Raw genomic sequence first — 24,990 nt, 5'->3', positions numbered from 1 at the left:
TCCCTAACACGATACACCCCGCGCAGGGTAGACTGCACAAAGACAATACGTTCTTCTAGTTCTAGGGACAGCAATAATCGCTTTTGGTCAATACATATGTACAAGTATGATCATAACCGCGTACAGATCATCCATACTCATGCATCAAGCTCATGCCATGCTCATTCAGTACATTTGATCGTACAGGCACATTCTGATCTCCATCAACTTTTTTCTTTTTTACACATTAAGAGTGCTCCACGTGCAGTTCAAGTTACTCCACGCGTTGTTGAAGAACCCACGAAGCGAACCGAAGCCCCAGTGAGGTGGCTGCGGGTAGGTGGTGGCGGTGCTGGAGTTACGCTTGATAAGGGTAAGGGTGTCGCCGACGGTGCCGTCAATACCCTTGATGTAGTTCCAGGTCACGGTCGTCTCGTTGTGGATCTCGAGCTCGCTGAAGCCGAAGTTGTACTGGTTCAGGACGGCGGTGATGTTGAGCACCTTTGACGCGTTGATGGTGGAATGGGACTCGATGTTACCGGCCATGCCGTTGACGATGTGGGTCATGCTCACGTTCGGGTTGGTCAGGTAGGTGTTGTTATTGACAATCGAAGAAGTATCGATCGTGCTGTTGCCGATGGGCCAGATACGCTCGTACCAGTGGATGTGGCCGGAGAAGTAGGCGTCGACGCCAGCGTTAAGAAGGACACGCTCGAAGGCGTTGCGCACATTAGCCTGGTACGAAGAAGTCTCGGAGCTGTACATGGGGCGGTGAGACATGGCGAACACCCAAGGAGTCTTGGTGCGGTCGACCTTGGCGAGGTCGTTGACCAGCCACTGGTACTGCTGGTAGCCTGAGTTGTTCTTCCAGTTGTTGTTGGCGATGGTGCCGAATGGGCCACTGTCAGTGGGGAAGGTCTGGCTCTCCGTGGGGAATGTCTCGTTTCCGGTGAGGTCGCGTACGAACGGCCATTCGGGAGAGTATGCGAAATCGGTCTCGCCATCCAACGAAACGAAATGCGCAAGACCGTAGTCGAAAGAGTACCAGAAGTTGCCTACACCGTTCGACTCTGCGCCGGGCATGCGGAAGCGGAACTGGTAGTCGGTGAAGTTGCGCTGAGACGGTGGGCAGGAGTAGTAGGTCAAGTTGCTCTTGGCAGCAGTGCTGTTCGTCTTGTTGTTGACGAGGTATGCAGTAAGCTCGTTGTTGGGACCATCGAACTCGGCGCAGGAAGCTTCGTGGTTACCTGGAAGGACCATGTAAGGGATCTTCGTGGTGATGTTGTTCATCCAGTTCTGCCAGAGATCCCAGTTAGACTCGTAAAGAACGCTCATGTCACCACCATTCGGGCCACCCTGGTCCGGCTTCTCGCCAGCGGGAAGTGGTGTGTTGTATTCAGCAGGGTACGGGGCTGGAGGGGTGTTGGGCAGCTCCGAGCCAGGTCCGGTGTAGCAAACGTCCCAGTCAGAGGCGCAAGGAAGGATACCAGAGTACCAATCGTCAGCGTAGCTGATGTCACCGCCGTGCCAGGCGAAAGCGGCGTTCGAGTTGGCAGCTTTGAGAAGCTGTTGGTAGGTTCCCTGGGCGTTGGTATATCCCATATCGTTCAGAACGGCTACTGTGAATGGGGTCCTGTCGCCAGCGTTGCGTGCAGTGGTGAACGACATGATTTGAGAAGCAGTGGTGCCGTTGGCGGCCGGAATCTGGTAGTAATAGGTTGCACCCGGGACCAGGTTGGTAAGCTGCACATCGTGGAAGAACTGCGAACACTCGGTCACGCTGACTGCCGAACACGGTGGAGTGCGGTTGTAGCTGGATTCACGTCAGTCACAAATGCCCAAAGATATCAGGATTGGGCTTCCTTACGTCTTGGACGCGCCGGTAGCGGTCGAGTACAAAACGAATGGCTCAAGACCATAATGAACGGTTGGGTTCTGACCAAGACCGAACGGTGTCTGGTAGTGAATGTTCACGCCACCCGGAACATAGGACAGTGAGATCACGTTGATGTTGTTCGTTGGCGACGAGCTAGACGGCTTGACCGCAGGTGGCTCGGTCAGGCGAACGAATCCCTTGCCGTTGCCGTTGATGGTCTGGTCGACCCAGTCGCCAATCGGAACTGCCGGGCCAGTGTACGGAAAGCGGGTGTCGACATCACGAGCGTTGACAGTCTTGATCTTGTCAAGGGGAATTGCATTGGCGACGACAGCGCCAGCAATGGCGGCGGATGCAATGGCAGCCCTCATCTTGATTGAACGATGGCTTGATAGTAACGAGGGAGATGGGGAACAACCGCGTGGGGAAGTTTGATAGACAGAGTCAAGTAAAAGGAAGCTTCGCGGGTTATGTACCTGCATGCCACCTTCGCCTTGGCAAGCGAAGAGCCTTTCTTTTCGTCGTTAGCGACTGCTAATGAGCCACGCTTAAGGCGACCCATCGCACCGTCCAAGCGATTGCGAGGTGAAGACCACCCACGTGCGCACCAATTCCACAATATCGCGGTGGCGAATCTTCGCACCGAAGATCTTGTTCATGCAAGTTGACAGAGGAGGCCACCATGGTGTTGTGGGAAGCTCCAATCAAGCGCCGCACGTGGTGGCAGAACAATCGAGAAACGGCAGTATCGGAACAAAATCCTCTCGGACGCAGCGGGCTTGAACCATTCAGGCAGGTAGCGCATCCACACAAGCTTTCCGCCCGCGTTCTCCTTGGCCGCTTGGTGAGCTTAGCGCTTATCAACGGTCGTCGTCCCTGCCAAGAAGTTGGGATGGCGCAGAGCCTCTCCCCAGCATGGGTCTAGCCGCCAACATCAATCGTAGGGATGTCGTCAACCCGCAGTTGCTGCCCCGCTACGCCAGGCCATTAAGGCGCTGTGGCACGATGTCTTTTGACAGCACTGAACTTGCCTTGCACAGCGTCTGCCTATCTTCTCCTCCTTGCTGCAATAAGTGTAGCATCTGCGCAATACGATGAAGTAAGTGCCTGGCTACTGTCCTGAGACTCTCATTCGCTCGGCGCACTGCCACCTCGTTTCCGACATGACCACGATTACCGGAGATGAGCGCCATCTTCATTACAGCTGTCGTGGTAGCCTGTCATGAAGATGTTGCCGCTGTCGAGCCGTCCTAGACGCGCGCAAGCATGTAAGCAGCCAATGCGAAGCAATACTCTGCCGGCCAGCCTCCAATTCGACATGCCGAACGGCAGGGCAATACTATCTTGCACAAGGCTGCAGTAGGTCAACCATGCTTTTGGCAGGCTACTGCAGGGCCGAGAGCAGCTTGACAGGCGCTAGAAGTCGAAGCGCTTCTAGCAAGTTTTATCTCTCTCCAAGCCGCTCATTCCGTTCTCGAATAGAATCTTCGACCGACGCTTTCACAACAGTTGCAAGAGACATGCATGTGTTTGGTGCATTGCAAGACACGGCGCCTTCGCTGGGTCCGTTGGTCGTGGTGTAGCGTCTTGCAGGGTACTTCTACATGATAAAACACACCAGCCGTGTCGGCGCAAGGCTGTTGGAATTCAGAGCATCTGAGTGAAACTCCCCATAGGTGCCTTCCATGCTACGAAAGGTTTCAGCCATCGTCGCTGCTCAGACGGTGGTGTACCACACTTCCAGCATCGCTGAATGTGCTTTGCATACTGTCTGCCGTGTCACTCAAAGAGTCAGAGCTCGCATCTACCGCATCCCCAACATGGCCGGCGTCGTGGTGTATGACCGAGCCGAGACTCTCTACGCTTGGGTCGTCGGGTTGAAGATACGGCGTGACTGTCCGCGACGCTTGCTCGCGCGCTGTAATGGGGCTCATCAGGCTTGAAGCCGGCGAGTAAGCTGGCGCGGGTGACGGCGTGATGTAGCGCTGCTCTGATGGCGCGGTTGGCCCACTTTCTGCCGACAATTCGTCTACTAGTTGCTCCTCTTGTAGACGGATCTGATTAACAATGGCTGGGTTGAGCGCCGTCATTCCGGCCAATAGTTCGGAGAAGGAGGACATGAGCGACGCAAACTCGTCTTCGGACGTTGGGCGGCCGCAAAAGCGGGAATGCTCGTACTGCTGTAGGAAGGAGGTTCCGACTTCTGGAGGGTTGACAAGACCGAGGTACGACAGTTGCGTCAGATAATCGCGCATGCCCATCGTTTGCGGGCGGCTAAGCAGCTCTACAACTGCAGGATCTGCCACCACCTGTCCATCTTTAGGCGTCGTCAATGGGTCCGACGGCGCCAGTGAGACTGCTCTTGCCTCTACGAGGTTGGGTAGCTCCTCAACGACATCCGCGAATTGTACGTTAGGGTATTTGTTCTCGTCCGCGTGACTTGGCGAACTCCAACCCGGATGGCGTACTCTGCCCCAGGGCGGCCTTGCCGGATCAACTGTGATAACCCTGCCAACCGTGTAGTCATTATGCCCTACACTCATTGTTTCCGGTGGTAAGATACCCTCCACTTCTGCCTCCACGATCTCGCCCACCAAGTCTCTAGGCCGTGACTCCCAGCTCACGATAGCACTCCTCTCAAGCTGTTTCACAATCATCCTCCGGACCGAACTCCCCACCTCTCCATCCTCAATAGGGATGTATGGCTTGCCAACCGCAGCCAGTACGGTGCGGTTGGTGTAGAGCCGGGAGGAGTAAATGAAGATGGCAGTCAGAGCGGTGAGCACATAGACGCCGCCGATCATGAAGGTGTACTGGTAGGCATGGTTGGTGATTGCTGTCCAGATGAGCGAGGCGGGAGCGATGGCGAGGAAGAGGAGGGTGACGATGTAGAGGACCGTATATGTGGTGCTGTAGAAGATCCGGAAGAATGGGATCCGGAACGGCAGGACTCGACGGCGAGGTTTGCGTGCCATGTTGGACTTGCTATTGCTTGGAAATGCAGCAGTAACGCTGCTGTTGGCATTGATCACATAGTCGATTCTATTGTGGCATGCTGTCTATAATATGCGCGTGGAAGCGTGAGTTCACCAACGAAACTCTGTCGCAACTTCCCGAAACAGCCTAGCTCCGCCCGATCATGTGTTCATATAGCAATATCTGCTCTTCCATGATCGCACGCCCTCGACCATTGTACATATTGTAGCTTCCACTTCATACTATACCCCAAGCTCGACAAAGGGACGCGATTACAATGCGTTCGCTGCGTACGTGAGCTAACTTGTTTACGAAAAGCCTCGCGCAGGAAGCATGCCGTTGAACAATACTAAGGCGGCTGCATGTTTCGGGTGGTGCTGTGTGAACCGCTGATGCTCGGTCTTTCTTATGCGTTCTCGTATCTCTCATAGGCGTCGGCGTAACATTTCTTTCCCACAGAGACGCAGCATGGCCGCTCAGAATAACCAAGAACATACGCTTGGCAACCTTCTGAGGGAGAAGGCACGAATCGTTGAAATTGACGGAGAGGAAGGCTTCGACTATGCTGAGCACGACACAAACGAGCTGAATGGTGTTCCATTCCCTGGTAGCCATCTCAAGCAAACAGTCACTGGAGTCTCTATCGTGCCACACTACCTTCAAACCGCCACGCGGAACCTCGTCCATGACGACTTGCAAACTGTCACCTCAGAGACCCAGGCTAAAACGACAGCGGAGTGCTTACCCTACGTCACCGGCAAGGATACGCAAGGCCTCGCACTAAACTCACACGGTCTGCCGCATCTCCGCCGCAAAGCTCACGCTGAGTATCTGCGAGGCTTTCTGGGCGAGCTTCCTGCCGGCTATGCGGCTATGGACGCCAGTCGTCCCTGGCTCTTCTACTGGTGCATCGCCGGACTCTCATTTCTCGGCGAAGACGTTAGCGAGTACCGCGAACGGCTTATGGAGACGGTACGACCTTTGCAGAACGCATCTGGTGGGTTCGGCGGCGGACACGGACAGTTCAGTCACTGTGCTTGCTCTTACGCCACCATTCTAGCGCTCACGGCCGTGGAAGGGTTAGAAGTGGTTGACCGCAAAGCAATGTGGCACTGGCTAGGTCAGGTCAAGCAGGCAGATGGTGGGTTTCGAATGGCTGTCGGTGCTGAGGAAGACATTCGAGGCGCCTACTGCGCGATGACCATCATCACTTTGCTCAATCTCCCGCTTGAACTACCACCAGAAGCTCATGCAAGAGGGGCTGGTCTGCAAACTTTCACGGATCGGCTTGGCGAGTGGGTTGGTCGTTGTCAGACTTTCGAGGGAGGTATAGCTGGCGCTCCCACGAATGAAGCGCATGGCGCATACGCATTTTGTGCCTTGGCTTGTCTTAGCATCTTGGACACTCCACATGTTAGCATTCCGCGGTACCTTGACACACAAGCCTTGGTTCGCTGGCTAGCAAGCATGCAAACCGTTGCTGAGGGCGGCTTCGCTGGCCGTACGAACAAGCTGGTGGATGCTTGCTACAGTCATTGGGTAGGTGGATGTTGGTCGCTACTTCAGGCTGCTTTCTCGCAGTCGTCTGCGACTCGCGATGATTTTGCAGCCGTCACTGAGCTCGAACCGAGCGAGCTCTGGAATCCAGCGGCTCTGATCCGTTATCTGCTTACCTGCTGCCAGCAGCCGGGCAAGAAGGGCGGCATGCGCGACAAGCCGTCCGCAAGGCCGGACGCATACCACACTTGCTACTCACTCTCCGGGCTGTCAGCCGCACAGAACCTATACATTTATGAGAACGGCATCACCGTAGACGCGGAGTCTGGACGTCTCACTGCAGCCTTCAACTGGCTGGCGCAGAGATTGTCACCCGGCAAGGCGATGCAGGAGCTGGGCATTGATGAGCACGATGTCGTGGAGTGTGTACATCCAGTCTTCGTCGTGACCTTTGACGCCGTCATGCGAGCAAAAGAACAGTTTGCGAAGGGCGGGCTCTGAGCGGTGTCAAGCGATCGACTTGAAGTGAACTATCATGGTCCCAACCTCGAGCTCCGTGGGGCGGCTGTACGTGACATAATGGTCATTGACGTGGGCTATCAAAACAAGTTTGCGCCAATTGCGTCCCTTCTTCAAAAATATTTACTGGTTCAGTAAATCGTAAGTTGGAGCCTTCTCTCGGATAAGCTTATGCAAGACTATAGCTGACTCGTGCTCAGTGCTTACCCATCGGCTCAGTCTTGCACACGCCGCACTCGGAGGCTTGCATGTGTTGCTCTCAAGTCCGTCCAGTGCATGGCTTGGATCCTGCTGTTACAATCGGTTGCATAGCATGGGAGCCTTGAGTCTACGCGACGACAATACCACCCGCAGTAACACTTCAGTGAAAAAGCGAGATACGGCGAAGCATCATGTTGCCCAAGGTATACTATTGGCGGTCCACGTTGGCCCAACCCCGGAGTCTAAACTTAAGGCGGCGGAGGCTGAAACTCAGCCTTGCTGACGGTTGCCTCTTCGGGGAAGCGATGTCGCACGAGCCACACTTCCACGACTCCTTGGACCTTAACAACATCCGTGCGGAAATGTCAGCATCGAGGCTCATTTGGCGGCGTTGATGCGATTAGTGTATTCTGGTCAGCAACGAGGCTGTCCAACGTATCTCACCCTTCATATAGTAGCTTCCCTCTTGGCTGTTCATCTCCCTCATCTACACCCATCTGTCGTTCGCAAGCATCACTTTCCTATACTTCAGCTCTCTTAATCAGCTTTAGCAAAGTCATTACGTGTTGTAGCAATCGCTTCGACATGCGTACCTTTACTCTCATTGCTGTCGCTTCAGCGGCGATCGTATCCGCTCAGACAGCTGCTCAGAACGCCACTGCTGCCGCGCTTGCTGCTCAGATTCCCGCTTGTGTGGTGAGTAACAGCGTCACGTTAGACGTAGGCACGGGATCATGCTTACGGATGCTTCGAGATCCCCTGCGATGATGCCGCCATTTCCTCCGTCGGCTGCGGCTTGACCGACTACGCATGCCACTGTGCCCACGGCACCCAGCTCTCTCAAATCATCCCAGGATGCCTGGCGAACTCCACCTGCAGCCAAAGCGATCTTGCTCGTACGCTCAGCCCACCCGCCTGACAGCCATGAGATCCGCTGACAGTAGCCTAGTCTTCGCGTCCATCCCTCCAAAGATCTGCGCGGCCCTGAACAGCTCCGCAAACGCAACGTCTACGACCACTGCCACGCCAGTCGGCACAGCAGTTTCTTCCGGCAGACCAAGCGCAACTGCCAACAGTACGACTACGAGAACGACTTTCGTCTCCAACACCGGCTCAGCCACCGCAACGCCTTCGGGCCCAAGCGCTAGCCCGAGCGCTCCAGCGCAACAACACTCCGGTGCTGGTTCTCTCAGCCCAGTCATCAGCGGGCTGTTCGGTCTGCTTGGTGCTGGGCTGCTCTTTGCTGCATTGTAATGAGCTTTTTAACATAAGAATTACTTCATCTTTTTGAGCGTTTTGTACAATTAAAAGCATAATCAGGCGCAAGATGCATTTGCGGGCGCACTGCACAACTGCTTAAGTACACGAGGCGCGACTGGTATTCATGATGGATAGACGCAGATGACCAATCGAACATATGATTGCACAATTCCTAATCAAGACGCATTTTACGTCACCGTCGATCTTCCTTTATCATATCGGCTGCCTTCTCCGCCACCGAGACCACTACAGCACATGGGTGGCATGCAACGGGCTTGGGAAAGATGCTGGCGTCCACCACACGAAGTCCACGTACTCCATGGACCTTTAGCCGCTCATCTACGACGCTCATAGGGTCAGTAGCTGGCCCCATTTTCGCCGAACAGACCGGATGGTAGACAGTCTCGGTACGCTGGCGAGCGTACTGCAGCAGCTGTTCGTCGCTAGGGTTATCCGGCAGAACCGTCCAGCCTTTGTACCAACCATCGAAGATATCCCGGTACGGCTTCGTCTTCAGCATCTGCATGCACAATTGAAGGCCGTAGGTCATTATGTCGCGGTCGTATTGCGTCTCAAGGTAGTTGGCGCGGACGCGCGGCGGTGTGAACGGTGACGCATCTGCGAGCGTAACAGTCCCGCGAGATGTTGGTCGAAGTCCAATGCATCCGATTGAGCAGTAATCCTAGAGAAGTCAGCTCTTAATACTGTGCTAAATGAGCAGTGTAGATGTTCGCACCTGATTAGTTGGTGCAACATCTAGGCCATGGTTGGTGAAAGCGAGTGGTCCGGCCAGTAACTCGAGGTCTGCGCTCGTTGCACCACTCGTCTCATCCTTTTCCTTCAGGCTGGAAGAGGCGTCATCACGATCTTGGGTGCGAACGAAGGCAGTGCATTCTGCCACGTTCTATTCAGGCCATTTGTGTTAGTCACTACACTCTGCTGATGGATACGATTTCAACAAGCCACCTACAGTTGTCAATGGACCGGTTCCGGTACGCAGCCATTGTACGAGCGCCGGAAGCGACTTAAGCGTATTCGCCGCCCACTGCAGACTCTCTGCTTTGCACTTGAAGACCAGGACGGTGAGGATGTGGTCCGCCAAATTTGAGCCGACGCCAGGCCTGTCGGCGATGAGCGAGATACCGTGCGATTTCAGCTCATCTGCACCGCCGATGCCTGACAGCTTAAGGATCTGTGGCGTGTGTACTGCACCTCCGCAAACCAGGACTTCCCGTCGGGCTTTGGCAAGGTAGCGAAAAGGCGTTACAGCAGAACTCGCCATTTCAACGCCAACAGCCCTTGGCTGGGAACCAGATTTGTCGAAGATAATCCTCGTGACAGTCTGAGCCACCGCAATGTGAAGATTCGGGCGGCTCGCAACCTGTTCAGTAAGGTACGCCACTGCGGTCGAAGAGCGCTGGCCTTTGCGATCGATGAATGTCTGGGTATGAGCAGTGCCAATCATGCCTGATGGTGTGTTGAGGTCCGTCCGCTTGGAAATACCGATGGCCTCGCAGGCGTCAAGAAATGTCCTGGTGAGTGGGGAGCACCATGAATAGCCGGTCTGCCATGGGCCATCGCGTCCATGATGCTTGAGATCGTCGTCAGTGACAGGATTGGGACCTTCGCCAGATGGATGGAACGATTCTGCTTTGCTCATGTAAGGTCGCAAAGAAGCATAGCTCCAGCCCTTATTCCCTAAGCGCTCCCACTCGTCAAAGTCATCAGGGGCGCCTCGATTATAGATCATCGCGTTGATGGCACTGCAGCCCTGAAGGCCCAATCCCACGGTTAGCTATAGCTGAAGCATCTCGATCATGTCAAACTCACGCCGAGCATTCTGCCGCGCGGCCAGTACATCTTTCGACCCTCGCATTGCTTTTCCGGCTCCGTGGTCAGGTCCCAATCAGCACCTGTTTTGAACAGCTTGTTGAAACCGCCCGGCAAACGAGAGAAGATCTGCTTGAGGTCGGAGTGACCGCTTTCGATGACCAGGACTTTGCTGTTGGCATCTTCTGTGAGTCTCGCGGCTAGCACACATCCTGCGGTGCCGCCTCCGACAATGATGTAGTCGAACTCGGCCACATTCTCAAGATCTTTAGCTTCGGAAGTTCCCGGGGTTGTCTTAACCGTCGCCAATAGAGCTGTGTTCGTCTCACCCGGAATGAAGCTGCGCGCATGTAAGCAGGTTCTGAACACAACGCATGAAGATTGAACCCAACGAGGAATGCCACCCTCACCTAGGAAATAGAACGTGGATTATCTCTCGGATTGCCTTCCCCACAAAGTACGCAGGGATAGCGCTGACTGCAAGTGCAATGACAAGCTGTCTGCTGCCGGCGCTGAGCGGAAATCGAAAGCTGTCGTAAAGAGACATTGTAGACGTACTTGCAATTGTGAACCGCTCTGGACTCGTCAGCAATTGATATATACCAATGCAACTATCATGCTCCTTGCCGGTGGCCTTGAATGTGACAATCGCCGAGGCAGTCGAACTCAGCTGAACGTGATGCAGCCACATTGAGGGGTATCAAGGAATGGCCACATCTGGACGCAGCTGACCGTGGCAGATAGAGCGCCATCGGCACAACCATAGTGGTTACGATAACCTCCTTCTGGCAGCCTCCGTGGGGCTCTCCGACAACCTTTACATGATCTTTTCCATGGCCCTCCGGTAGCCCTCCCACATATGCGTAGCAGCAAGCATGCTGTCTTGAGTGTCTTGCTGCTTCTGACCCTTTCCACGCACCTCATTCTCCTCACCCTGCTCCCTCGCAACCTCGTCAGCAATCCTCTTCATCTCGATCACCGCCACACTCTGCTCTAACGTCCTTACCAATCCCTCCTCCTCCATACCCAGCAACCCCATCCTCAACACCCTCACCGCACTAACACCTTCTGCTCCCATTCTCTGCCCTTCCCGCATATTCATCAACCGCGTGAAAGCGTCGTACACCAGGCCTCCTGACTTCCAGCCGACGGGTTTCTGCGGGGGAAACTTGCCCATCAGTACAACCAAATCAGCGAAGTCTTGTTCGATTACAGCCGTTGGGGCCACGTCGTCACAGAGAACTTGATGCGCCTCTGCGATGTGACCGCCATTGAGTAAGTAGCGGATTTGTAGCCAGGAATCGCTGGCGGCTTTAGCATGCAGAGCCTTGGCTGCTAGGACGATCGAGCGCGGAATGGACCACTTCTGAGTCATGATCTCGAAGTTGCCGTCCTGGTTGGCGAGGTCCGGATCTGTTATCTGGCCTGCGTTGCGCTGCATAAGTGCCGTGACGGCACGAATACGATCAGGGTCTTTGTGCAGGTGGAGGAGCACCCATGCCGCTTCTGGTACTTTCCGAGCACTCTCGAGCTGAGAAGCGAAGTCGATCGCCAACTGCGCGCTCTTGTCCTCCTGCATGGGGCCGACTTTCTTCGCCAGTAGACTTCCAAGCTGCCATGCGACGCGAGAGCTGAGCGCGCTGCCAGAAACGGCCGTGGGTTCGCACAACGCATCAAGCCCAGTGGCTGCCGAGCCGTGTGCGAAAAGTCGGCACAGGAGCATAAGTGTATCCTCCGTAGAGTTCCTGTCATGCCTTTCAGGCGCCCATGCGCTGCTCGGCTTCACAGATTGCCTGCCCTTCTCGACGTCCTGCTCATATGCGTTGATCGCCCCCACTAGCCTCCCGTGCCCGCCATGTAGCACCTGCAAAGCCAAGCTCTGCTTCCAGTCAAGCCCGAACTTCTCCGAGATACAGAACTCGCTCGCCCTGTCCTCTGCCGCCCCCGCTTGGCCAGTGACTGTGCAAACGCTGCCCGCTAGGACGGAGTAAAGAGTGCGGATCGCATCGCTCATCTCACTCCAGTCCTTCCGCCTCTGCCAAGCCTCGATCTGCGTGCGCATCGTCTCTCGCATCATCTTCGAGCCGGGTAACTGCGCGATCAGAGACGCAAGGCGGAAGTCTCGAGCACCGACAAGTGCCTCGCAGGCACCAGCAATGTCGTTCTTAGTGAGTAGCAGGAGCGCCTTCTCCTCGGCACTCTTCGCACGCCTCAGCTGCTGCTCCACCGTTGGCGCAACAAGCTGAGACCATAGCGTTACAAAAGCGTCTCTCCTCATCCGCTCCGCGAAGGCCTCCGCTTGCTCCTTGGGAACGTCATTTATGAAGTCAGCACATGCCACCTCGAGCGGGTCGAACAGTACGCTGCTTAGCTGCCATATTGCCCGCTCTTGCTGTTCCGGGAGCGACTTCCCAACAGGTGCGGCTTTCGCCATGATTGCAAATGTGATATCTTCGCTCGTCCGCGCCATTGGCATACGTCCATCCTTGCCTTCCACAATGGTGTACTCCATCTGCGTCTCAATGATGGCCTTCGCAGCTCTATCCACCAACTCCGCAGAAGGTGCGAATCGAGCAAAGCGGACATCTTGGTGCTCGCCAACGACAGGCTGCTTGCTTGGCTGCAGCTCACCAGATACAGCCGGAGCGGATCCAGCGGCCGAGTAGACAAGTGTGCCGTCACCGGCGAACGAAGGCTTAAAGCTATCGTGGAAAGCGGCATCGTCTTTGTCCTGGTCATTTGTAGTTGACAGGCGTGGTTTCTTCGAATATGGGTACTGTTATCCATTGCTCAGCTATGTACTTGTTACATCCAATGCGTGCATATACGTTCGCAAAAGCTTCGCAGCTGCTATCGTGCTGAGGGAGGGCTGACAGAAGTGCGGGTCGGAAGTGAAGCAAAGCGCGGAACGCCCAAAGCCCAGCCGCTTGACGTTCACTAATCATCAACCGTGGTCTCTCCCATCTACACAAGTCGTTCTGGGTGCTCATGCAGTCTCGGTCAGAACAAATGTAAGGGGGCATCATACCTCAAAACCTCGCTTCCCCTTCCTCGCCGACTTATCCTCCGCCCACAAACTCTTCATAATATCCATACTCGTCTTGAAAGCCTGACTCTTGCCCAGATCCTCCTCTTCCACCACCGTTGGTCCAAACTTGGCCTTCTTCGCGCTCTTCTGCGCCAAATAGCTCTCCCCAAACGTGCTGCGGCCAAGCAAACTCTGCTTGAGCGGGCTTTCCATGCCACCCGCGGGCTGGTCGTCAAGAGCTCTCATAAGGCTCTGCTGCATTTGCCTCAACGCCGCACGATCGCGCTTCCTTGGACTGATGGTGCGCTGAAGCTGCTCTTCCCATGTCTCGGTTGCGAGCCTATCCGGTGATGCGAAAGCGTTGGTGCTGGGCTTGAGGATTGAGCGGAGTAGCTTCGGCTCTGGGGCGAAGGCGCCGGGCATGCCAGATGCAGCCATCGTTTGCTGCGCTGACTCCCGGATGTCATCAGGTTGGTCGCGCTCCGCGTCATCCTCTATCAGGCTAGAGTGATAGCGCTCGATAGCTCCAGGAGATGGGGCTTGCACGGGATCGGAAGACCGGAACGAAGTCTCCATATCTGCATCCCGGTCGGCTTCGGGCTCAGCTTCCACCCTTTCATGGTCATAGCCGCCATTTTGCTCCTCACCGAACCCACCCGGCACACTAATCTGACTCCGCTTCTGCAGCTTGAACTGAAACGTATCGTCCGGCTCTCCAGCGTCGGCGTCAACACTCTGCATCGTCACATCCTCCTGTCCCTGCTGCTCCGGCGTCTCAGGCGCATCGCTCAGCCCAGAAGACTCAGCCTGCTCGGTGAACTCTTCGTCGTCTTCGTCGTCATCATCCAGACCGTACGTGGTAAAGTGCTCGACCGTGAATTGCCACACTCCAGTCTTCGCGTCGTAACTGACGAACTTCGTACCACTGACCCTCTTGAGCCGGGCAATATGCTTGTCGTACTCTCTACCCTCCGTCGCATGCACCGCTTTGCGGCCACCGTGCGATCTCGGCCAGGAGTTCTCTAGATAGATCGTGCTCGGCACGTTGAGCGCCTTACCCATGGCCGGCTTGTTGACGTCATCTTGATATACTGTCGCAGAGCGTGGGTTCAAGCGGACGATTTCGCCGCAGATATCGTCAAGCGGCGTATTGCTGAGGTCGCACGGACCGAATTCGATACGGCCGACACCATGGCGGCCTACGACGAACTTGCCAACCTTTTGCAGCTGCTGGCGCGACATATTCTTCAGATCGCGCAATGCCGGCTGAGTCCAGTACTCGCCGACTACCTCTTTCTGGAACCCAGACTTCGGCGCACCCTTTGATTGGGTAGCGGGTGCGGAGCCTGGACGCTGCGGCACGCCATCTTCTGGTACTGTTGAAAGAGCGCCGTTGGTCCCATTGATTTGCGACATCTCCGGTTGACGAGAAGGTCCGCTAGGCTGCGGAGGCGCCTTCATAAGCGCAGGCGGCTCTTCACGCTCCGGCGTGTCGTCAGTCTCCGTCCGCACCAGCGCATTCTCCCGGCTCGGCTGCGGTTCACGCGGAATCTCCTCAGGAGTCTCCGCCGTACCATTGAAGTTGACCCTCTTACCACTCTGCTCAGACTCCGTATTGCGCGTACCGAACAGATCGGTCCTCAAACTCCGATCGATATTCAACTTCCGTACGCTGCCGTCCCCATACCGGCCCACAGCGCTGCCAGGCGGCGACAGCGCACTCTCACGCAGCAGACTGCGCCCCTCTCCCGGCGTACCGTCTCCACGCAAGTTGCCCATACTAATGCTCTTGTTAAGACGGCTGCCCAGCGTACTGCCGAAGCTGCTGGAAGGCCTGAGCATGCTACTAGCGCCAGGCGTTAAGCTACCTGAGAAGGCGGAGCCAGGAGTGCCGTACGTCGAGTACGAGAAGCCGTACCCACCGTTCCTACCGAGTGAGCCGCCTCGTGGCGTGTACGCTGGAGAGTTCAGCCTCATGCTAGCCATCAAGCTTGGAGTCTTGCGAGGCGCAGGCTTGGCACCATTGAGCGGCGTAGCGAGGGGGCCGACCGGAGGTGATGGTGAGGCCAGCGAGGCAAAGAGCTGGCCATTTCCGTACGGCTGCTCCGTGAGCGAGGTATGTAGCTGGTTCTGCTGCGGTTGTTGCTGCTGATTGGTGCTGCCGAACAGAGAGCCGCCTTGGTTCTGTTGGTTCTGGTTGTTATTACCAAACAGTGATCCGGTGTTGTTCTGGTTGTTGCCGAACAGCGAGCCGCCGGTGTTAGCAGTGCCGCTGTTACCGAAGAGACTTCCAGCCGGCTTGTTCTGATTATTTCCAAACAGCGAGCCTCCAATGTTATTGTTGCCGAACAAACTGCCACCAGCGTTCTGCTGCTGCTGCTGGTTGTTGTTGTTGCCGAACAAGCTGCCGGTGTTGTTGTTCGTACTGGCCCCGAATAGACCACCTCCAGCCGGCTTATTCTGCTGATTGCCGAATAGCCCGCCGGTGTTGTTCTGGTTGTTGGTGTTGCCAAACAGGCCGCCACCAGTGTTCGTGTTGGAGCCAAAGGCATTGTTGGTGTTGGACTGCCCGAACCCGCCAAAGGCAGGCTTGTTCTGGTTCTGCTGGTTGTTACCAAACAAGCCACCGCCAGTATTGGTTGACTGTCCGAACGGGTTGCTATTCTGCTGCTGCTGCTGGTTGTTGTTACCGAAGAGACCGCCACCGGTGTTATTGGTGGTGTTTGAGCCGCCGAAGAGACCACCTGCGGCGGGTTTGTTCTGCTGGCCGAACAACCCACCGCTGGCGTTTGTCTGCCCGAAAGGATTGCTCTGCTGTTGCTGCTGTTGATTGTTGTTGCCGAACAGACCGCCGCCAGCGTTGGCGGTGTTGGTGTTGGTATTCGAGCCGAAACCACCGGTGCTGCTGCCGAACAAGCCTCCCCCGGCGGTTGACGCGCCACCGAAAGCATTGGTAGCAGGCGCGGGTGTTGTGTTTGTGCTGCCGAACAGACCGCCGCCGGCAGGCTTGTTCTGACCAAACAGGCCGCCTCCTGTATTGGCGCCGAAGCCAGTGTTCGTGTTGCTTGCGGCGTTATTGGCCCCAAAGCCGCCAAACGTACTACTTGTGTTAGTACTGTTCTGTTGAGCGCCAAACAGTCCAGCGCCACTGTTCGTGTTGGTCTGGCCAAAGCCACCGAAAGGCGTGTTCTGCCCGAAGCTACCTGCTTGACCATTCGTGTTCCCGTAGCGCCTGCCTTGTGCGTAGTCTTCGGTCCTCAGCTCTTCGAAGCTCTTATTCTTGTATGGATCTTGGAAGGTGATAGATTGGTAGTGCTGCATACCACCACCTGCCGTCTGCTCCTTCTCTTGCACCGCTTGAAAGGGCACGGCTTGCGTGCCATTGTTGTTATTGGTCGCGACTGAGGCGTTCGCACCGCCGAACCCGAAGCCGCCGGTATTGGTGTTCGACGCTCCGAAGCCAGTGTTTGTGTTTGTGTTGGCAGCGAAGGGGTTGCTCGCTGTTGTGCCGCCTGCATTGTTGGCTCCAAAACCAGTCGAGGCGTTGCCTCCACCGAAGAGTGAGCCGCCACTAGTCGATGCACCGAAGCCACCAGTCGCAGGCTTGTTGGCACCGAATAGACTTCCACCGGTATTGCTGCCGAAGCCGCCGGTGCTTGTATTGGCAGTATTACCAAAAGCACCGCCTGAGCCACCGAATGTGCCGCTTGTGCTCGTGTTGCCGCCAAAGAGCCCGCCACCGCTGCTACTTGTGGCTGCGCCGAAGGCTGGCTTTGGCGCAAAGGGATTGCTCTGGGTCTGGTTATTGTTGTTGTTATTGTTCGCGCCGAAGCCGCCAAAGCCGCCTGCTGTTGCCGTGCCTCCGCCGAATAACGAGCCACCTGACGTAGTCGTACTCGCGTTGTTTGCACCGAACCCAGTATTCGAAGCGCCGAAGCCGCCGAACGTCGAGCCGGTGTTGGTATTGTTACTGTTGTTGTTACCGAAGAAAGACATCTTCGCGGTGTCGAGGGGTAGATCGGTAAGGGGAAGGTAAGTGTGCGCTGTTGCGCTTGCGCGAAGATTGAAGCTTCTTAGACGTGAATAACCATATGAGCTTCACTTGGGCGAGATGTCCTGACTTTGACGCTGTTACACCGTCGCTGTTCGTTCTTGACAGCCTCCCGCAGTGTGGACGCGCTCTGGGTGCAATGTTGGTATGACCGAGGATGTGGATGCGGGTTCGAACAGCACAATGCGCCAAGGACCAATGCAATACTCAGATCAGGCAGGAAAGGAAGGGTGGTAAGTGGTGACAGCAGCGCGTAGCTCGCATGAGGAGGAGGAGGAGGAGGAGGTGGGAAGTCCTCATTGTGAAGTTCGCGTCGTGATGCACTTTCATGGAGCCCCGACGCTCGGGCCCCTTTACTGAAAGCTAATTCGAACAAGGCAAAGGCAGCGATCCTAAGGCACCTGCGGGAGCCTGGTTCCTTTGCTTCCCACGACGTATAACATGGTCTGGATATGATAAATACATGAAGACCCTCTCGGCCATGCAGATACGCTGTACGGAGGTACACTGCAGGTCCGGCTCTGATAATTACGGAGAAGCAAAGAGGCGCAAAGCAGAACCGACGTATGCCCGACCATAGCGCATCCACATGTCAAAGCGAAGCGCTGCCGCTCCTCCATCCCATCCTTAAACGACCGGACTTGACGGGAGCCCATTCGCATCGATGATGTATCTTGACTGCAGCGTTCGTGTGCGCCGGTGTGTGGTCTTGCCTGTCGCTGTTCGTTTCAGCGGCGGAGATGCTTCATCAGCGTCAACGCCCAGTGACCGCTTGCCCGCCTGGGTAGTGCGCCTGGTAACATAACTTGGTGTTCGATATGGCGTTATTGAGTATCGCAGATCAAGACCTGATGTTGGTGTCGTCGCCTTACCCTTCTTCAATGCCGAAGCCGGCGTGGCTGGTGGCGGCATCTCTTCCGCCTCAGAGGCTAGCGGACGTTGCGTAACTGCGGACGGCTCCGGTCTAAAGCTTGCGAGTTGCTGGTACTATCACACCGTCAGTCTAGATTCATGTGGTACAAGTGCCAGTACCGGCTTACATGATGGTCGATGTGCAGCAGCGGATTGAAGAGCGTGTCGAGCATGAGTTGGTGCTTTGGGCCATCGGTCACGGCGAGCCATTGTGCTTTGCCCGGAACTCTGGAGCTAGTCTTGCGTGAGCCTGGCGCTGCAACAATGAAGCCAGAACTCTTCAAGAAATCAAACACTTGCTTGACAACCGTCTTGTTGAAACCTAGTTCTGAGTAATCAGTTCTACTCAAGCGACCATCACAATGAAAGAACCCAGACTGTACACTTACCGAGCTCCATGGTGATGCTCTGCTGTGTACTGAGCCCATAATGTAGAGCATGGTCCATCACCCGCCGCTTCGCTGCCAAGTCTTCTAGTTTGTTCAGCCTGGGCATCTCCTGCTCGCCCAGCAGGCAACGGTAGCACACATGATCTTGCGGTAAGCGCTGGTCAGCGCTGCCAGTGAATCCATAGCAAGGCAAATGCTGCCATGTGTCGCAAAAGGCGCATTGCACCATATCGCCATCCTCGTTTGTTTGTCCGCATTGGCAAAGTATCACATCGCCTATCTTGGATCTGCGTCCTGCCTGCTTGGCAGAGGCGGCGGCAGTCTTGCAAAGCTTGTGCTTGTCGGCTTGCAGCGTGCGGGCCTTTGCTTGCGACAGTGTTAGCTTGCCTGAGCTCTGTGTATCAATATGATCCCCTCTCCCTGTTGAGGTGACCGCACGCCTTTCAACCGAGTGAGAGCGTCTTTGGAAAGGCTGCGATTCAGGTAAGAGCGGAGGCTGAGTTTGCGTGTCTCCTTGCGTCATATTCTCCGTTTGCATCATGTCATTAAAGGCATTCTTCATGCCTAGAATGTTGCTCGACTGCGTCTCAGTGAAGTCCACTGACTGGTCGATCCCGGAGGATGCTCGGGTTGCGGTCCTCACTGCGGTTGCCGTAGACTCTGCAGCTTGCACGTCAGCGCTGACAGTAGGCATGGTGGTGCGTTTCGCAGCTGGCAACGGGGTACCGAGCGCCTCTCTTGGGTCGATAGTGGCATCCTCGTCAAGCTGCTGCCATTGCGCTGCCGGATCTACGATTGTAGATGGGCTTGCTGTCTCAGCGGTGGATATTCTACTTGGCGCTTCTTCAGAGCCCTCCGCTGAGTCTGCGGTTGTTGTGGTAGCGCTCAATACTTCGACAACGGGACATCTACCGGAGAAAGAAACTTGCTCCGGAAAGACCGACGTGCTGTTTGTAGTTGGAAGCAGGCATGAGACTTGCAAAGCCGAACTATCAAGCATCAGTGCTTTGGAACACATGTCGCCTTTTGGTACACCGAGCACTTACTGATGATACATCGAGTCCACCTCTGGCAGCTTGTTGCATTGGCTCGCCCATCCATGCGCTTCAGCAAACTGCAATGAAGTGGTAGCAGCTAAGTCAAACCCCGGTAGGTTGTACTCCTTGTCGCAATCTGGCGTGCACACTAGCTGCATGTCGATGCATCGAGTAGCTGAGACGCGTGTGTCAGCATACCATCACCGCTCGGAAGCTATAAGCATACCTGGTAACAGTGGAAGCCTCTTGCACATCTCCATCAGGTTCAGTAAATGCTGTTGCAGCGCGTGTATCGACGACTGCACGCTAATGAGCGCACTTTCAGGACCGTCCATCCCTAGTCCAGCGACTATCTTAGTGTTGTCTAAACCTCGAACGTACTCAATGTTGAAAGTGTACGCTTCGAGGACTTGTTCACGCCGATCTGGAGCTGGATGGACCAAGATCTGCACGGAACGTAGGTAGCCATCTCTGAGGGCGGCAAAGGCGCCATGCTCCTACATCTGGTCAGTCTGGTGGAGAACTTGATTGGCCAGCGGCACTTACTAAAAGATCTAGCAGTCTGTCCACGCGCTTGCTGCGGCCTCGACGGAGAACCTCAGTGACCACGGCAGGTCGCTGGGCCTGGCTCTTCCTCGGTGGCAGACTGCCTGCAGCATACTCCTCATACGGAAGGATCTTCCCCGTCATGCCGTACGCCCCTTGGTCGAATGAAGTCTCTGGGAAGAAATGGCTGCGGTAGTGAGCGACAATCTCATAGCATTCAACTCGGCGATGAACTTACCGCAAGAAAGCCAACACACTTAACTGCGGAAGCTGTCAGTGACGGTTCAGAATGAGCATACAAAGACCTACACTGCTATGCATCATCGTTTGGACGACCTCGAGACTTTGCTTCTGATCGATGACCGTCTTAGTGATCGTCTCCGTTGTGCAGACCTTCTGCAGCTGAATCGTCGCCATGCTGAGCGTACATCATACGAAGTGGAGCGGACGTGCAGGAAAGAAGAGTGCTACGGATGATGCGAAGTGTGAATAAAGAACGCGCGATTAAGCCGAGAACAGATCGAAGCCGAGAGATGGGTTCGTAATGACATGAGGTCGTAAAGACATGGAGTCAAGTTGAACGAAAACTTCAGACGGGGAAAGCGCGATACCGCAACCACACATCCGCACCATACACCACATCGCCTCGTCGCAGAACCAATTGAGATATATCGCATAATGTTGGCATTGCAATACTGACGGAACGTAAGACATTTGCAGATGACGGCCAACGAACGCATCCTCCTAGAGACAGCTAGCGGAGACCGCCGGGAACTTCGCTCTGTATCCATTTTACGCGGTTGTCAGCCCATCTAGAATGCTGACGGCAGAAGAATGCGGTGGTACCGTCGCTACAAGCGGTCACTTCGGGGTGACGGCGACGGCGGTACTTGGTGAGGTATAGGCGCCTGAAGCTCACCACGTTTTGGGTGTGTTGTCCCGCAGGTCGCATCTGATTGCCGATGCTTGCATCCTCGCCACTGATATGGGAGGAGTCCTGTATAGCTCTTGCTTCAGCGGCTGACATAGGCCAGCAGATAGCGCTCCACACCCGGCGCCAGAAGCTGGCCGTTAGACAAGCACGCCACGGCATTGCATGCACGTGGCACACGTCGTCGCTCGATACACGCTCGATCTCTACGGTGGAGAGTCACCCGATTCCATTATGGAGTCGTCCAATGTGAGTCTTGCGGAGCAGATTGATAACCAAGTCGAAGCATTCGGCAACGAATCTGGAGTCTGCGGCATGGTCGATACAAGCGCGCCGCAGAGGCTCAGGCTACGATCTCCCGGATTGGAGACTGTTGCCGTCGGTATCAGTGCCTTCCGGATGGCCACAGAACATGTGAAGTGGTATGGTGGTGGTCGGGAATGCCAAGCGACTCTCGCCTCGGGTGAGCATTCGTCCGGAGTCAGGCGGATCTGTCCGCCGCACTACAACCTCACCACAAACGATGCTGCCAATTGCCCACGGATGCAGCACGACGCATCGGGAAGCGTTCTTCCGAACGACATATTCGCATGCAAGAATGGTCCAGGACATGCATAGAGGTCGCCTACAAGGCTTTCGAGGCTCTCAGTATGCAAACGGCCGGCAGTAATGAGAAGCAAGGAGAATAAGCAAGGTCCGCACGGAGGTTGACCGTTCGTTACAGAACATTATGAGGATGAAAACAACCATTGCTGCGCCTTACCCGTGCTGGCCTGTCTTGACCGATCTGTCGGCCAGCGAGCTTGTCACGCAAGTTACTGACCACTCTGCGGACTTTCAACATGCCGCTCACAAGGATTCCCTCCACGAAGCATTGCTGGACCAGAGACCTTACTGGCTCGCCTTTCGGCCTCGAGTGGTGCCGAAAAGGTTAAGCAGCAGGGTAATGTTAACATAATCGAAGTGAAGCATGTTCCTCGTTGGGTTGTTCCATCAATCCACAGCGATTCACAACGTCGCAACTTGTCTGGACAATCACCTTCGCTTGGCTTCGCACAGCTGGCTCCACAGATAAAACGGTAACAAGTCATTTCGGACTTTATGCTCCAGCAATGTCGGAAGAACACTGGCAATAGGTAAGATATGAAGCATGCCCAATGTGACCGGCACTCTGGGCCTTCGGCACTTGCACCAGATCTCTAGGTGCTTCTAGCATGAATTCAGATGCCCGAAGATTGACGTGACCGGCTTCCAGCGGAGCATGCTTCAATGACTTGGTGCCGCAGTAAAGTTCCGCTAAGCACATTATGAAACTCTCGAGCTTGCAGGCTATGGACCGCCGGAGTGACTGGAGCTGCTCCCAGAATGTTCATGGTGTATACTTCGGCACTTTGAACCTAGGACCACAGGCTAGGCCAGCCGAATTCGTCCGCTTTTTGCTCGGCGGAGTGCCGACTGACTGGTCAACCACTGCGGGCTCCGGTGAGGCTCTGCTACGTCGTCTATCATGCAACGTGCAGGATGGACTCGTTGCGAGATCGATGAAATGCTACAATGAACGGGGCGTGCCCACGCATGAGCTGCAACATGGTCTTTCGCTCCAAATATCGTGGTAGGTCGCTCCTTCCCAATCGAGCTGCTGGGGCACCAAGCTCCGATGTAATTTGCAATCTGCGGGTCACTGTCCGCGTTAGCCGGTGTTGTTCCGCCAAGCGACGACGCGATTGCTGAAAACACCGTCACCGCACCAGCTTCGCGCCCCTTCACGCTCTTCACGCATCGCGTTCACGCACCCACTTCACGCACCGCGCTTACGCACACCTCAAACCTCATTTACACTTCCTTTTCATCAGCACATTCTTGCGCCCCTACCTTTCTTTGAAAGCACAGGTACGCGATGGCGGATGACAACTCTTCCGAGGTGTCCGATGCAATCAGCGACCACTATCTGGAGCGCAATCCAGAGCTGGCGGGCATGACTCCGGTTATCTTTCGTCAAGATCCTCATTCACGTTCTTTCAAGCGCCTCGCCATGGCTGCAGGTGGTCATATGGAGGAAGCATTCGCCGGTGCCTATGACATTATCAACAGTATCAACCCGGAAGTGTTCCAGATGCCGTTCGGTGTAAGTCACGTTTACCCGCAAAATGAGTACCACTTACTGACAAGCTCTCAGACGCGCGTTGTGAACATCAAAACAGACTTCTCGGATAACATTATCTTCGGAGCAAAGAAAGGCCAGTGGGCTACTCTCGAGAAAGTCTCTGAGCGTATCATGAAACTCTACGAAGCTCGCAAGCACAGTAGCGAGCAAGTTCTCTTTCTGTTTGCTGTCAACGGCAGCAAGCAGTTCTGCGGTCTTGCCAGGATGAGTGGACCGTGGGATCGAAACGGTCGCATTGACGGCTGGCTCGAGAAGGAGTCCAGCGCTCCGAGCTTGGGGTAAGCAATTCATATCGGCCTGGCTTGGTTTCTTCCTTCTGCTAACGTACCAACAGCGTCATTCCCATCACGTGGCTGTACATCAAGAACGTGCCGTACGCCTGCTTCAAAAGCTTGGCACCGCAGCGCGGCGGGCAGTCCGTGGTGAATATGTGGAATGGGATGAATTTTGAGGCTGATATTGGCCGCAATGTGATCGAGCTCTATGTGAAGGAGCCCCACGTGAGCAACATGATCACGTGGCCGAAGTCAGAAGCGTCTTCCGGTCTCAGTAACCGCACCCCATCTGGGTCCGCCAATCGCGGTCTTGCACTTACTTCTGCCAATTGGCGCGTTCATGTCGGCGGTCAAGCCAGCATTGCAACTGCAAGCAGTTCAACAAGCTCTTCGCCGTCTCGCCCGAGCGACACTCATGCGAGCATCAATACCGAAAGCGCAGCCAGTATTCCCGACGATGAAGCTACTCCGACTGCCAGAGACCGTACTTTACCGCACAATAGTGCTGGGCTGGCTGCTAGTGGTCTGAACCGTAACCCGCAGGCTCTGCCACCTCGCCCTTCCGTGCCTGGGCCGCCGCGCCTCACGCTCAATACCCACGTTGTCAACACTGCTCCTCCACAGTTCGCCGCGCAATTCGATGGTACCACTGACTCTACCATTTCAACACGTCCAGGTACACTCTACGTGGCCAACGAGCAAGGCCACCTCGTTCCGCTCAGCCCAGCTGCGCTCGCCGCCAGTCACTCGGCTCCCCCGACGGGCAGGGAGCCCTCACGCTCTTCCGACGAGCATGCTCGTAACCATCGTGTCTTCAATGGGCACCGCAACCAGCGTGAGCAATATGGTAACGGTCACGGCGTTCCTCGCATGGCTTCATTCGGCATGGAGAGTGCGGCGTACGTTCATCCGAACGCGCGCATCAACGACGCAGACCCCGAGGAACCCGGCCAGCTCTTCAGTCATTCTCCGCAGCAGCACGGTCAGGCGCAGATCAACGCCGGCTTGGGCATCTCCGGGTCCGAGCGCAGCGAAGACAATCTGCGCAAGGCTGGTTCTGACGTGCAAAGCGGCCGCCAGGGCAACAACGAGCATCAAGCTCCAGCATCTATGAGCGCCTCGCTGCCCCAGCATGCTGCCGCTGCTCCCGAGTTCATCCCGCTATCTCAGCAGAACCGCGGCCTCCACCACACGCGCTCTTCTGCCAATCTCAGTCCACGTAAGGAGTCTTCGCCTCGCTTGCGTAACAGCACGTCTTTTTACTATGACGAGCGTGGGTTCCTCAATCAACACTGGCACTCAGATTCGCAGAAGCTCAGAATGACAACAGTGCCAAGAGAGATTCAGCAGATTGCGCGCGATGCTGGCCATAGGATTCCGCCATTCGCCACGCTTGCTAAGCAAAGCACTCATATCTTGCCATGGACCGGTACGCGCACAGCTCCGTCGGAATTGTCGAGCCATCACACATTGATCACCATCGACTCAGACGGTGACGCTCATTGGGAGAAGACTTACG

General features: G+C 55.5%; 10 protein-coding genes across 10 annotated transcripts; 4 read left to right on the top strand and 6 right to left on the bottom strand.

The window, feature by feature from the left end:
• Positions 1-219: 219 nt before the first annotated feature.
• BAUCODRAFT_66241 (uncharacterized protein) lies at positions 220-2,226 on the bottom strand (the record flags this gene model as incomplete). Its single annotated transcript, XM_007676393.1, has 2 exons — positions 220-1,792; positions 1,847-2,226. 2 exons carry the CDS (start codon positions 2,224-2,226, stop codon positions 220-222), a joined length of 1,953 nt encoding a protein of 650 aa, XP_007674583.1.
• A 1,680-nt stretch (positions 2,227-3,906) lies between these two features.
• BAUCODRAFT_56521 (uncharacterized protein) lies at positions 3,907-4,797 on the bottom strand (the record flags this gene model as incomplete). The annotated part of the gene is made up of 1 exon (XM_007676367.1): positions 3,907-4,797. A coding segment is annotated over one exon (891 nt), but the record flags the coding sequence as incomplete, so codon positions are not given.
• Positions 4,798-5,023: 226 nt separating this feature from the next.
• Positions 5,024-7,064, top strand: BAUCODRAFT_403486 (uncharacterized protein). Its single transcript, XM_007676539.1, has 2 exons — positions 5,024-6,988; positions 7,048-7,064. Exon 1 carries the CDS (start codon positions 5,240-5,242, stop codon positions 6,827-6,829), a length of 1,590 nt encoding a protein of 529 aa, XP_007674729.1. The 5' UTR covers positions 5,024-5,239; the 3' UTR covers positions 6,830-6,988; positions 7,048-7,064.
• A 474-nt stretch (positions 7,065-7,538) lies between these two features.
• On the top strand, positions 7,539-8,402 carry BAUCODRAFT_403488 (uncharacterized protein). Its single transcript, XM_007676538.1, has 3 exons — positions 7,539-7,744; positions 7,803-7,944; positions 7,998-8,402. The coding sequence occupies exons 1-3, from the start codon at positions 7,634-7,636 to the stop codon at positions 8,300-8,302; spliced, it is 558 nt and encodes a 185-aa protein (XP_007674728.1). The 5' UTR covers positions 7,539-7,633; the 3' UTR covers positions 8,303-8,402.
• Positions 8,403-8,501: 99 nt separating this feature from the next.
• On the bottom strand, positions 8,502-10,685 carry BAUCODRAFT_66666 (uncharacterized protein; the record flags this gene model as incomplete). The annotated part of the gene is made up of 5 exons (XM_007676425.1): positions 8,502-8,990; positions 9,045-9,212; positions 9,279-10,079; positions 10,139-10,478; positions 10,549-10,685. The coding sequence occupies 5 exons, from the start codon at positions 10,683-10,685 to the stop codon at positions 8,502-8,504; spliced, it is 1,935 nt and encodes a 644-aa protein (XP_007674615.1).
• Positions 10,686-10,984: 299 nt separating this feature from the next.
• On the bottom strand, positions 10,985-15,431 carry BAUCODRAFT_403519 (uncharacterized protein). The gene is made up of 4 exons (XM_007676537.1): positions 13,901-15,431; positions 13,167-13,744; positions 11,233-12,914; positions 10,985-11,150 (listed from the first exon to the last, which is right to left on the bottom strand). Exons 1-4 carry the CDS (start codon positions 15,150-15,152, stop codon positions 11,141-11,143), a joined length of 3,522 nt encoding a protein of 1,173 aa, XP_007674727.1. The 5' UTR covers positions 15,153-15,431; the 3' UTR covers positions 10,985-11,140.
• A 1,185-nt stretch (positions 15,432-16,616) lies between these two features.
• On the top strand, positions 16,617-17,406 carry BAUCODRAFT_403494 (uncharacterized protein). Its single transcript, XM_007676536.1, has 2 exons — positions 16,617-16,991; positions 17,096-17,406. Exons 1-2 carry the CDS (start codon positions 16,745-16,747, stop codon positions 17,200-17,202), a joined length of 354 nt encoding a protein of 117 aa, XP_007674726.1. The 5' UTR covers positions 16,617-16,744; the 3' UTR covers positions 17,203-17,406.
• Positions 17,407-18,047: 641 nt separating this feature from the next.
• On the bottom strand, positions 18,048-20,289 carry BAUCODRAFT_403647 (uncharacterized protein). Its single transcript, XM_007676535.1, has 5 exons — positions 20,102-20,289; positions 19,782-20,052; positions 19,565-19,730; positions 18,519-19,507; positions 18,048-18,457 (listed from the first exon to the last, which is right to left on the bottom strand). Exons 1-5 carry the CDS (start codon positions 20,243-20,245, stop codon positions 18,216-18,218), a joined length of 1,812 nt encoding a protein of 603 aa, XP_007674725.1. The 5' UTR covers positions 20,246-20,289; the 3' UTR covers positions 18,048-18,215.
• A 454-nt stretch (positions 20,290-20,743) lies between these two features.
• On the bottom strand, positions 20,744-21,433 carry BAUCODRAFT_31766 (uncharacterized protein). The gene has a single exon (XM_007676146.1). It carries the CDS (start codon positions 21,192-21,194, stop codon positions 20,856-20,858), a length of 339 nt encoding a protein of 112 aa, XP_007674336.1. The 5' UTR covers positions 21,195-21,433; the 3' UTR covers positions 20,744-20,855.
• Positions 21,434-22,765: 1,332 nt separating this feature from the next.
• Positions 22,766-23,502, top strand: BAUCODRAFT_403416 (uncharacterized protein). The gene is made up of 2 exons (XM_007676534.1): positions 22,766-23,157; positions 23,209-23,502. The coding sequence occupies exons 1-2, from the start codon at positions 22,930-22,932 to the stop codon at positions 23,476-23,478; spliced, it is 498 nt and encodes a 165-aa protein (XP_007674724.1). The 5' UTR covers positions 22,766-22,929; the 3' UTR covers positions 23,479-23,502.
• The last annotated feature ends 1,488 nt before the right edge of the window (positions 23,503-24,990 follow it).

This window comes from Baudoinia panamericana (assembly GCF_000338955.1).
Source record: "Baudoinia panamericana UAMH 10762 unplaced genomic scaffold BAUCOscaffold_4, whole genome shotgun sequence".
Classification (NCBI taxonomy): Eukaryota; Fungi; Ascomycota; class Dothideomycetes; order Mycosphaerellales; family Teratosphaeriaceae; genus Baudoinia; species Baudoinia panamericana.
Note: the sequence above shows the minus strand (reverse complement) of the source record. Positions and strands in the feature narration are given on the sequence as shown.